This window comes from Rutilus rutilus (genome assembly GCF_951802725.1).
Source record: "Rutilus rutilus genome assembly, chromosome: 3".
Classification (NCBI taxonomy): Eukaryota; Metazoa; Chordata; class Actinopteri; order Cypriniformes; family Leuciscidae; genus Rutilus; species Rutilus rutilus.
Window position 1 is genome coordinate 12,861,656 of NC_140211.1, and position 13,153 is coordinate 12,874,808.

The 13,153-nt window shown below is 38.6% G+C and overlaps 1 protein-coding gene across 1 annotated transcript in view; it reads right to left on the minus strand.

The window, feature by feature from the left end:
• Nucleotides 1-1,142: 1,142 nt before the first annotated feature.
• mpped2a (metallophosphoesterase domain containing 2a) overlaps nt 1,143-13,153 on the minus strand; it is a 55,748-nt gene continuing 43,737 nt past the window's right edge. Inside the window, exons 5-7 of the mRNA XM_084404415.1 lie at nt 7,287-7,402; nt 6,210-6,323; nt 1,143-2,393 (exon numbers count right to left, since the gene is read on the minus strand). Of these exons, the coding sequence (XP_084260541.1) occupies nt 2,275-2,393; nt 6,210-6,323; nt 7,287-7,402 (349 nt within the window). The 3' untranslated portion in view covers nt 1,143-2,274. The remainder of the gene's footprint in view (nt 2,394-6,209; nt 6,324-7,286; nt 7,403-13,153) is intronic.

The window sequence follows — 13,153 nt, forward strand, 5'->3', positions numbered from 1 at the left end:
TAAAGAAAATGTAAAAAGTAGTATATCCGCATTGTCCATTTAGGCTAAAGCACAGATACTGTAGGTGCTTCTGTAAATGGGTTTGAGAAAACAAAGTGTCAGTGCCAGGTTGCCAGCTCACAGGGTTACACTAATATGATTATGTGGATTATGCCAACGAGCTGGTCCGGGGCTATATTTCATGCTCTCGTTTGGGGGAAGTGTTAATTGGTTTGGAGCCTTTGATGTGACTGCTGGTAAGCCGGATGGGGGAGGGTTATATTAAGAGTGTGGAAAAGTGCGTATTCTCAGTTTTTTTTTTGGCCTTGGAGGGATTCAAATTGACGAAAAGAGATCCCACTTTGACTCCAAGGCCAGAGCGCTGCTGGATTTCTTTCTCCTAACATTCCACTGGCTCATGTGTATCTCAAATTGGATTACAAAGAGATAAATGTGAATGATGTTTCTGTCAGCGTGAAAACTTACATTCACTGGAGGTCTTTTTTGGAAGACAACTGCATGGAGGAAAAATCTTTTGAGGCTTCGTATTGAGGAAAGTGGTTGAAAACGTCAACAATTTGATACATGATGTAGTTCGTAGGTGACAGGAAAAAAGCAACTCAAAGAGAATAAAATGTAATTCTTTGAATTGCATTTATTTAGATATAAATGACTTAAACTTAAATTAATTTTATGTCACAAAGGAGCCGTTTACACAACACTGTTTTCAACTAAAACCATAAAACCTTTTATGCATTTTGACTAATTATTTACACAAAAACTGCTGTTTGGGAGCCTAAAAACCCAAACTTTTGAAAATAGGTTTCAAAGTGCAAAGTTTTTGAAAACGATACCGTTATCGCCTCCGTGTAAACTACAAAAATGCGAATTTGTGAAAACGTTTATGTCATGCGCATCACGTGTTTAGTCTATAGACGCGTAGTGTTTGTTTACAAAGTGACATTGCCAACTACTGGCCTGGCATGAATAATACAGCGTTTTTAGTCGTTTTCGTGGATCCGTGTGAACAGGGATCTTTTTGACTACTTTGTCGCATGTGCGCAAAAATGCAAAGTAAAAACATTTCTGTTTTTAGTACAAACCTGTAGACATCAATTGCACAAAGCCAGACTTGAGGCTAGAATGAACCAGACAAAACATTTAGAAGTAAAAATCTTGCAATTTTATTTGCATATAAAGGCAGCTAAATATATCACAATGAAACCTGAAGAAAAAAAAAAAAAAAAAAAAATAATTGTATCTAAACCTTTCCAGGAATGAGACTGTAACTGTAACTGAAAGAAAAGCAGAAAGGCATTTACAGTGGCAAGAGATGAAACAACTATTGGCAACCATTTTTTTTGTGCTAGCAAGACTGCATTTACACAGTGCAAAATTACAAAAAGAAAAAGAGAAAAACAAACTATTATACGCAAGATATCAAAGGACAACTAAACCTGGGTTCGGCAGGTTCGAAAAAAACAAAACAACCTTTGAGATTGTACATAATTTCAACTTGAGTACTCGTTTATTGTATGGAACAATACGCCGTAAAGTAGGAACATTTCATGAAAACAGAAAAGAGCATGTGTGCGCTTTACGCACATTTAAGTCATCACTTACAGGCAAAATGATATTCTTCAAGAGGCTTAGAACAAACACAATTTTAGTTAGAGATTTTACAGTTTACACACATACATATAGATATACTCATATTTTAAGACATTTTCCAATTTCTATGCAGAATGAGGCGCTCCAGAATATACATGATTTAAAATGCATCCATGTCTTCCCTGCGCTTGTAAGAAAGTGTTCTTTGAATGCAAAAAAAAATAAATCCCCTTAGTTTTGGATAAAAACAATAAATATGACGCTTTCTCATCGCTAGCAGAAAGAAGGGGCTCCAGCCGGGGGAACTTAAAGCTAGTTTAAGGCATTATATCCCTGTCAGCTAAAAGAAAGCTTAATTATTCTGAAAAAAAGAATATACAAAATGAACAATGGCATTGCATACCAACATAATTCGAATATTGACAAAAAAAGAGACAATTTTACAAATTCACAAAGCTTATTATCTTACAGATTTAATCAGATCTTTTCATAAGATTGTTCACCACTTCTGTACGCAAAACACCCCGCATGATCCCGTCCGTCATCAGAAACTTCCACTGAATCTTTTAGCAAAAGACTGGCGATTTCCAAAGAAACATTCAACTATTTTTTTATTTTTTTTTCAAAGTACTGTTAGAAAACATAAGGAAAGAAAAGGAGAATATGGCATAGCGCACAGGCGCCTCAAGAGCTTGGGGGGTTTGGGAGGTCGAACACGATGGGAGGGTTGGTGGGCTGAAAGCTGACTGTACAGGTAGAGGCGTTGATGAATGTCGTGTACCCGTCTGTCATAATGCCGTAACCTAGAGAAAAGGAGAGGCAACATTTAAATGCCAAACTTAAAGGAACAATTCTTCCATAAATTAACTTGTTGTGTTAAACAAAACAAGAGCACTTTTCTTACACTAAACACACATTTTTAGTGTTTTCCCTCATTTTTAAAGGGGCTAAGGATTTTCATGTATTAATCGCTTTTTTTTATTGCCAATGTGTGAACAGCTTGTTAGGAAACTTAAAAAACGAGACCTTCCCCGCATACCTAGGTTGTCTATGAAAGCCTGTAGACTGTTTTATGTGAAGGATTCGGGACGTTTTTGCCGGGAAAATCAAAAGGATGTGACACATTCAACATTCTATGTCGTTCTACGACACATGAAATGAATGCTTATACAATGTCCAGGATTAATGGCAAAATAAATTTCTGTACTGTAAAGTTAAAATGTCATGCAAAGAAACGGGATTAATTCAAACTACAGTCTCACATAGCTATCTATAGCCTATAACCTCAAATATACTCAAAACAGTGTGATTTTAATGACCTCATCTGTCGACATTATGCCGCTGAACTGCAGAGCTTGTGCAAACATCCACATTGTATGATCAGATGCTTTCTTAACTGCTGTTTTCTCACTGCGGTCATTTTTGTTGTGTGTTTATTTCGTTTTTGTTATTTACACATTCATCTAAATGTTGCTCTCAGAAGCGTGGATGATATCTGGACGTTCGTTAACAGTACAGACCCTTTCCAAAAAATTTGAATATCATGGAAAAGTTTATTTATTTCCATAATTCCATTCAAAACATTAAACTTCCATAGATTATAGATTCAGGGCCCACAACTTAAACGATTTCAAGTATTTAGTTGTTTATTTGTACATAATTTGGGCTTCCAGCTCATAAAACCCACAAAAACAGGATTTAAATTTTTTTGAATATTACATGAAATCACACAGTAATTACACAGTGATACCATGGTCATTGAACCAGGTTTTGGTTCTTTTGGCAGTGTGGGCAGGTGCAAATCCTGCTGGAAAATGAAGGAAGCATGAAGTGCACTGAAAATGTCCTGGTAGACGGCTGCGTTGACTCTGGATTTAATAAAGCACAGTGGACCAAAGTCCTCTTTTCTGATGAGAGCAAATTTTGCATCTCATTTGGAAACCAAGGTCCCAGAGTCTGAAGGAAGAATGGAGAGGCACACAAATCCAAGATGCTTGAAGTCCAGTGTGAAGTTTCCACAGTCTGTGTTGGTCATCGGCTGGTGTTGGTCCACTGTGCTGTCCACTCAACGCAGCCGTCTACCAGGACATTTTCAGAGCACTTCATGCTTCCTTCAGCAGACGAGCTTTATGGAGATGCTGACTTCATTTTCCAGCAGGATTTGCACCTGCCCACACTGCCAAAATAACCCAAACCTGGTTCAATGACCATGGTATCACTGTGTAATTACTGTGTGATTTCATGTAATATTCAAATTTTTAGAAATCCTGTTTTCGTGGGTTTTATGAGCTGGAAGCCCAAATTATGTACAAATAAACAACTAAATACTTGAAATCGTTTAAGTTGTGGGCCCTGAATCTAGAATCTATGGAAGTTTAACGTTTTGAATGGAATTATGGAAATAAATAAACTTTTCCATGATATTCTAATTTTTTGGAAAGGGTCTGTATATCTCTGCAAATACATTTTCCAAGTTCTTTTCACTTCTAAGCAAAGAACGAAAAAGAACTTCGTCGTGAGTATATCGGTGCACCGAATCACGTTCAGTCTCTTGTACGTTACGTGTGCATGAGCAATAAGTTCACTTAACGGCCACCGGTGTCACTAGTAACAAGGGTTTCTGAATTCTACATATAATCCCTTTAAGTTACATTGGACAAAAGAATCTGCTAAATAATGTACACTACTGTTTAAAAGTTTGAGGTTGATACAGATTTGTAAAAAAATTTTTTAAAGAAGCCTTGCTCACCAAGGCTACAAATCTGATCTAAATTATTGGCTGTCCACACTGTGTATCGCAACTGTTCAGATCCGATTTGCGTGTTCCGTGGCGTTCTTTTGTTTTCCGGAATAACTGCATTGGATTCTATGGCTATATGTTGTAGGTATATGACAAAAACAACAACGTGGAGGGGTTTCCACTTGCATTTTCTGCTGTTCACACTTGCTAAATATGATTGGATTCCAATAGGATTAGCACAAAAATCGGATTTGGACTGACAGTCTGATAAGGCTAAAGTCCATATTCAGGAATCATGAGTTTGCCCACTGACTGAAGAGTGTGTGCGTATACAAAAACATTGAGTAAACACAATAAACAGAACAAGGCCTTTCCTCGAGGGGGGCACTTGTCTAAATTAGCCCATGGGCTCAGAGACCCTTCTCTCTTTTAAACATGTTTAATTCAAATAATAATAATAATAAAAAGTCTCAAAAGCTTGAGGGAGGAAGAGAAGGGATGTAGCACATCTGGTGAACAGAGTCTCAAGTTTAACCCCAAGGCAGATCTCTCTGATCCCTCTTCCCTGGAAAATACAACCCATATCCACATATATTTATATCCTAGACTGCTTATGTTTGTGCTGACGCGGCTAATGCTGTTCTGATTCACTAAAGGAAGGAACAAGCCATTTCAGTTACAAATACAACATGATATACTAAAGTATTCTCAACTGTTGAAAAATGCATAAAAAAATGTATTGCATAAAAGCTTATTTGACTTTTGGGTATTAAATGAGGCTATCCACAATTTGGGATTAAGATTAAAACTAAATTTAAAGAACTTAAAACTTTTATTCAGCAGAGATGCATTAAATTAATCAAAATTGACAGTAAAGGCTTTTACAGTGTTAACAAAAGATTTCTCTTTCAAATAAATGCTGTTCTTTTGAACTTTCTATTCATCAGTGAATCCTGAAAAAATGTATGTATCCACAAAAATGTTAAGCAGCATAACTGTTTTCAACATTGATAATAATAATAATAAATGTTTCTTGAGCAGCAAATCATCATATTAGGATGATTTCTGAAGGATCATGTGACACTGAAGACTGGAGTAATGATGCTGAAAATTCAGCTTTACATCACAGTAAAAAAATTTTTAAAATTGTAATAATACTTCACAGTATGACTGTTTCTATTGTATTTTTGATCAAATAAATGCACCCTTGGTGAGGATAAGAGACTTCTTCAAAAACATTAAAAACCCGAGACCAAACCTTTTACCAATAGTGTATATTTAGGCCTTTTTCAGACTTTGTCTCCAAAAATCCATCGGTCATGCTCATGGATATCATATAGGGATACTGGTTGGCTCTTTGGTCTACTAGGATTGCACTGTGAGCCATCCCTGAGATCATCCTCAATTCATCCAGATTGTTTTAGTGTGGATCTGAGCGCTCATTTCTACACAAACCAAACTATAGGAGAAAATGCAGCATGTTAAAATGCTCAAATCAAACTAAAAGTGAAAACGCCCTCAAATAACTTCTGATTGCTACATCAAAGCCAGTTTGCAATATTTTTGGCCTCTTTTCTATACTCTGTATTGTGATTATTATTAGAGGTGATTATCCTTGCCCATCATGAGTGGACACGCCCCCTGCTGCTGATTGGCTACAAGTGTGTTGTGGTACTCGGTCCGATCCACTTTAAACAGCGTTTCCCAGAAATCGCTTACTGCACCTTTAATAACTTTGATTATTGATTGAACTTTGGTGTCCTTTATCACGTTGCTATTGCCTCCGTTCCATGCCTTGTAAAAAAGATGTTTAAAACCATTGTAGAGCACTTTTTTTTTTTTTTTATGGCAGTGCCAATTTGTCTTTGTGGTCACTCACCTTCATGAATTCCTCCGAAGACGTGAAGTTTGGGCCGGACTCTCCTCTGGACCGTGTTTAACAGCTCAACACACCCAACTCTTTGCAGCTCCTTCGGTACCCAGTCCCTAAAACCTACACACACACACACACACACACAGACGCACACACCGTAAATCAGTTTCTAATCTCCACTGAAAAACAGCTCACATTGTGACTCATGTCCAATCATTAGCGGTTTTTAACAATCAGTTAGAAAACATCTCTGAGGGGCTGTACTTTATTATCATTGATATATCATTATAGCTTTTGTCAATATTTTGTGTGGTTTTGGCATTTTTATTAGTATTTTTAATTATTTCAGTACTTCAACTTAAATTCGGCATGAAACATAAGTTGCGATATTTATTTCTTCCCTATTTCGACGTATATCAGAGCGAAACGACTTCTCGGTCGCGAAAAAATGCAGGGCAGGACTTTTGTCCTGGTTTTGTCCATCAGGAATTGATTGGATGGTTGTGGTTTGCTATTGGTCGATCTCATGTGAGTGACAGGTTGTCCCGCCCTCACACTAGTAAACACATCATCAGAGAAGAGAAGGAGGGAGGGGAATTTATTTTGATTATATATTACAAGGGCACACAAATAATATTTAATATAACAATGTGCACGAATAAATCATTTATAACAAATACTGCAATAGTCAATTGGCAAATTAGATTTTTATGGTGACTTTAAATGTAAATGAGAAATATTGGCTTGACAACTAGCTCAAACTAAATTGTTTACTTATTATTTTATTTCAGGTAATGTATATTTTATTTCAAATATTGAAAATATATATTTTTATATGTATAATATATATTTATAATATAGCATTTTTTTTTAAGGTTTTAGTTTTAGTTAAAGATAATAACCCTCATGCGAGGATAGATTTGACTTAATATATGTACAAAATGTCACTTTTTCCTTTTCCTATAACTTCATATGACGGACGGGTCTCTCGACAAGCATGACAACAAGCTTCATACAAAAGATATTTCGAGAGCATTTGAATAATTAGATGGAACTCCATTAGGATTGGTTAATTGAACTCACCGAGGGGCGGCCCATGGGTCATGAGAATATCAATGCCCTCTGGGATGAGGTTCCACTTATCGAGCAGGGACTGTCCCCTGGGCAGGTTAAAACCCCAGCCATTAAACCACGGCGTCCTGCGGGGAGAGAGAGAAAAACACATTCGTAAGCACCACACATGCATCCGTCCACGCGGCGGGACAGAGACGTACACGCGCCGTTTAAAATGACAGCTGACGGCAGATGTGGAGAAACAATCTCAACCTGTCAAAGTGATCTTCTTTCACCCCCCATCTATCCCTAGAGGAAGCTTCAAAGTGTGAAATGAGAAGGGCTTCACTGCAGGCTGCCATAATAAATGCAAATGCTTCGGGAGAGCAAACAGCCCCCTCTCCCATGACTGCTATGGATTGATAGCTCAAATAAAGCCACAGGGTTGATGCATGCACAATGTAATGCACAAATGAAATAATGTGAAAAATGAGCACGCGTGTGCGTATTTATACATCTATATGTGTGTCAAGCTGACGGTCTGATAGTGATGATAAATTGAGCATCCATTTGTCCCAGGTCTGGTGAAAAACACTGATTACTGTCTGTGGAAATCACCAGAAGTGGAAGTCTAGCACCCTTTATAGACAATTACAGACAGCACAAGGCACATTTCATGATAAAAAGCTTTTAGCAAAGCCTAATAGTAATAGTGCTGCGTATTTGGGCTGGCAGCAATGATGGATACAGTGAAGAGATTTTGCGGTATTTTTATACCATATTAGATATATTTGTAAAGGTACCAGTGGGAAGGACAGTTTCATGTTAATTACAAGTGAGAGCGACAAAGAAACGTGGAGCAATGAGATATATATACACATATACATACATACAGACATACATATATACATGTATATATATGCAAAGTAGATTTCTAGAAATAAAAATGATCTATCATATAAAAAGATTTATCATAGATATAGATACAAAATCTACAATGCATGCTGTAAATTTAAGTAAATCCAACAATTTTTATAAGTATATTAAGCAAATAAAGTGAGTTGTTCTCAAACAGGTGGACACTTTTTTCCAAAACAGCAACAGAGAGCGCGAGTGAGACAGGGTTATTTTTGACTCATTTAGCCACAGAGCTTTTCTGTATTGAATTTGACCAGGGGGGGAAATCAGGGTCCAGAAACGTCAATAGGGTTCGTTACAGTCAGGGACTGCCACAGCGACAGCGACGAATGATTATCGAACGGTGGTCGGCCAGAGGGGAGACCTGACACATATAAAACTGTTCCTGCAGTCGTTCAATCTCGATCTGCAGGAAGAAGAAAAAAAATTGGAGGGGGGGGGAAAGAGAATTTACAGAGGTCTTAAGATGTTGTTTCTATAACAAGGAACTGAACTCTGCACTGAGGTGAACAGATTTATATGAAATTGTCAAAAAATGTGTAGGAAAATGAGCATGTTAAGCTGACAAGGCTGTATTCCGTTACATCCCTATGGTGAGGATAAGCAGAAATGTGTCTTGGGGGAAGTACAACTCTTAAACAGCTCTGACTTGACATAACTCATAGCGAACCAGGCCATTCTGCGCTGCGGCAGCAATTTGTCACAGACGCCGCACAAAATGGAGCTTTCGTGAAAAAAAATCCAGCAATATTGTCTTTTAAAAACGAGAAAAAGGGTGAGAAACAAAGATAGGGTATAACGTAAATCTACCCTGTATCCAATGACCTGAGAATATTTCACATAATCTTCTTCAAATAAATATTCTGTCCAGAAAACACAATGTTCATTCATACCGTGTAGTATACGGTAGGAATGTTAAGGTACAGAGGCTGGAAGATCAGACTGCACAATGGCCCCATTGTTAGTCTCCGTGAATGAAATACACCTTCCATGCGAGTGCATTTGTTAACCTCCATAAAGATTAATGACATCCTGGTCATATAAAGGAAAGCTTGTTTCCTCTGTGGACCCAAGCACATAGGTCTTATTATACTGTACAGAGGTGGGAGTACGTTTGTGTGTCTGTTTTGAGGGGGAGATCTGAGGATGGGGTGTCATCCGGCCACACCGACGCACCAGATCAGATAACACTCTCGCTGGTCCACCATCTGCACAATGTCAAAAGAAACTTGTGGGCAGTCTTGACACATGCAGACGAAGATGTAACATAACGGGGACTATTTTTTTGTGCGCGGTTTTCTTGAAGATTTGAACTTGAAAATCAAATGCAGATTTAATAATGGCAGTGTATCAAATTATGAGCAAATCTGAGGTTCTGATTGAAAACTGATTTTTGTACTGATTGAAATTTCAGTACAGAGTAAAATAAAGTGTTCATAATCATTAGCATACCGTAGAATGAGTTTTCAGTGCAATAAATGAATGTGTGTGCCCAAAAAGAAAACTTCATTCAGAACGGATAATAACACTCACACTAACTTGTCCTGTAGTATTTGATATTACTTGTGAAATAGGCTACATTTACACAGTTATTATTCAGGACTGACAACAAATATGTGACCCTGGACCACAAAACCAGTCACATGGGTATTTTTTTTAAATTGAGATTTATACATCATCTGAAAGCTGAATAAATACGCTGAAAAAACAACTATTTGAAAATCTTGAATCTGAGGGTGCAAAAAAAATCGAAACGTTGAGAAAATCTCCTTTAAAGTTGTCCATTTATGTTGGCGATTGTGCTGAATTCACTCACAAAAATAAATGTTTTACACATTTACGGTAAGAAATTTACAAAATATCTTCTTGGAACATGATCTTTATTTAATATCCTAATGATTTTTGGCATAAAAGAAAAATCGATAATTTTCACCCATACAATGTATTGTTGGCTTTTACCACTAAATATACCCGTGTGACATGTGACTGGTTTTGTGGTCCAGGGTCACATATATTCAAACAGGTGTGACTCTTGAATCGCCTTACAGAAGCGAATACAATCAGAACGAATAACTTCCATAATAAAGGAAAGTCTTATTGAAATTGATGTTTTTTTTAAATTAACCCACATATAAAGATAAATATTAGAAATTTAGCATTAATACACTGTAGGCCAATTCATTTACCAACCAAACTTTATCAACATTTGGCCTCAGTTGGCCTTCTTTGCTGACCACGGTTTGTACGATCATCTCACACACAGTCCCTCTGTTCTCTCTTCGTGTGTGAGGAACGGATGGAGTATTACTAGCTCCAGCTGTCAGGCAGCAGGACATTACACACCGAGCAATGCAAAGGTCAGAGGCCTGTGAATATAATAGACAAAACAAACAGAGAGAGAGGGGGGGGGGGGGGGGAGCGAGATAACATTAAACTCAATACACAGCGCTCCTATGACCCACGCCACAGCACTACGGCGCAAAATCACAGTGTTCCTGAATGTTTACCTCCTCCACCATTACAAAGGAAAGTCCATAGAGCTTATGAACACAAACACTCCACCCACACTCAGCACGAGCTCTGCACTTGAACCGGTTACACTATTAAAAACCCCACCAGGGTTTGAGGTCTGACCCTACCGTGCCCTAAACAACAGCACTGTTTAAACGCCGTCTGCCGCCAGAACATGAAAAAGAGTTGAGGGTTTTGTCAATGCTGAGATGTGTATCCATGAGCCTCAGGCATAATGTTTAGACTTTTGAGTAAGAGAGAAAGCTGAATGGCTCGTTCGTGTTGTGGATTATGGAAGGGTAGAGATGAGGTAGAGGGGTGAAGTCTTCTACTGGTAAGAGAATCTGATGTTATTCAGAGGATCTACATTTAATAGGCCTGGAGGTGAATGTGGGAGCTTGTATTCACACGATGCACCAAGGTAAACTTGCCTTTTGTTTGGCCGCGTTGAGTGTTGCGATAAGATCAGAAACCTAAGTGTGATATACATCTGAGACACCATTAATCTGCTCTGGATGACAAACAATGGACGAGTATCGAGAAGGGAATTGTGGGTGTGTTGGATGGGGGAGAAAAAAAAAAGAGGAATGTGTGAGAGAGAATGAGATGAAAAACTATTGGAGGTAGAGAAAAGGAAGGAGAGAGAGAAAAGTAAAGTTTAATGGCTTAAAAGGAAGAGGAGAAAAGGAAAGGAATGAATGAATGAACTGAATGAGAAAAAAAGAGATTAATGATCGAATGAAGGTAGGAAGAATGGAAGGAAGGCTGAAAGCATTAGGGAAAAGGTAGAAAAAAGGATAGATAGAGGAAAAGGAAGGAAGGACAAGAAATGTTATAGGAAAGAAGGTGGAATAGGTGGCAGGAAAAGTGGAGGAATGAATAAAGGAAAGAACAAGGAAGAAAAAATAAAGGAAGGAAGTAGGGGAGGAAGGATGAACATAGGAAGTAAAACAAAAAGAAATAAGGAAGATATGAAAAGAGGAAGGAAAGTAGGAAGTAAAGGGGAAAATAAGGAGGAATGAAAGGAGGAAGAGACAAAGAACAAAAAGAATGAAAAAAGAAAGGAAGAAGGGAAGGAAGGTGACGGAAATCATTGAAAAAGCAGGAAAGGAAGGAAGGAGGGAAAAGAGGAAGAGGAAAAGGAAGAAAAGAAGGAAACAGGGAAGGAGGGAAAGAAAATAAATGAATGAAAGAAAGAAAGAAAGAAGTGGCAGGAACAGTGGAGAAATGAATTGAGAAACAAAGAAAAAAATAAAGGAAGGAAGGAAGGAAGGAAAGAAGGAAGTAAAGTATAAGGAAAAAGGAAGTAAAGTATACATTTAATAATGGAATAAAGAAAAAAGAGTTGTAAGGAAGTTGAAGGTAGAAAAAGGTAGCAGATTTAGTGGAGGAATGAGTGAAAAAAGGAAGGAGGGGAGGAAGGACAGTAAGGAGGGATGGAAGGAAGAAGAGAAAGAACAAAAAAGAAAAGGAAGGAAAAAATGAAGTAAGGAAGAGTAAAAAAAGGAAGGAAAGACAAGAAAGTGGACAAGAACGGTGGAAGGAGGGACGCAAATCAATAAAGAGGCAGAAAAGGAAGGAAGGAGGGAAAAGAGTAAGAGGAAAGGGAAGGAAGGAAACAGACGAAAGCAGTAAGAGCTGTAGGCAGCGTGAGGGAGTGAACGACGGGTCATCATGTGACATTGATCCAGCACACTGGAGTCCCTGGAGAGAGTTACAGTGAGCGCTCCATTCATCTGCTCCCTCACCTCACCCTCACTGCAGCACACAGGTCACCCAAACACCGGCCTAATTGATTCGCCTGTCAAACGCAATGAAGGGTTGGATGTTAATAGGGGTTTTATTTGTCCCGAGGGGGGCCGACCCGACTGCCACAGGACAGTATATTTATCTATCCCCAAACACGTGTAATGCCCTGTTTCAGAGCGCTCATCTCTAGGTTATCAAGCACCCACAGTCCCCGTCGTAATCATACCCAGTGCCCCGACCCCTGATTAATGACCTCTCGGTCCAAGGCCACTCGCAGGTTAACTTAAGGGAGGAGATGGGGGCGGTTATATGGGGGTTTGCCTCTGTTTGGGACACTGATAATGACCTGTGCTGGACTGTAACGAATGGATGCGGGTAAAGGGCGAGCGAACGAGCGAGTTTACAGAGGTCCTGGAGGACAACAGGAGTGAAATAGATGCATAACCGTGGGGCGGGAATGTGGTGTGGTCCTCAGAGAGAGAGAGAGAGAGAGAGAGAGAGAGAGAGAGAGAGAGAGAGAGAGAGAGAGAGAGAGAGAGAGAGAGAGAGAGAGAGAGAGAGAGAGAGAGAGAGAGAGAGAGAGAGAGAGAGAGAGAGAGAGAGAGAGAGAGAGAGAGAGAGAGAGAGAGAGAGAGAGAGAGAGAGAGAGAGAGAGAGAGAGAGAGAGAGAGAGAGAGCCACTGGATTATAAAGTACTAAAAACTGTTTTTAATAAAAAA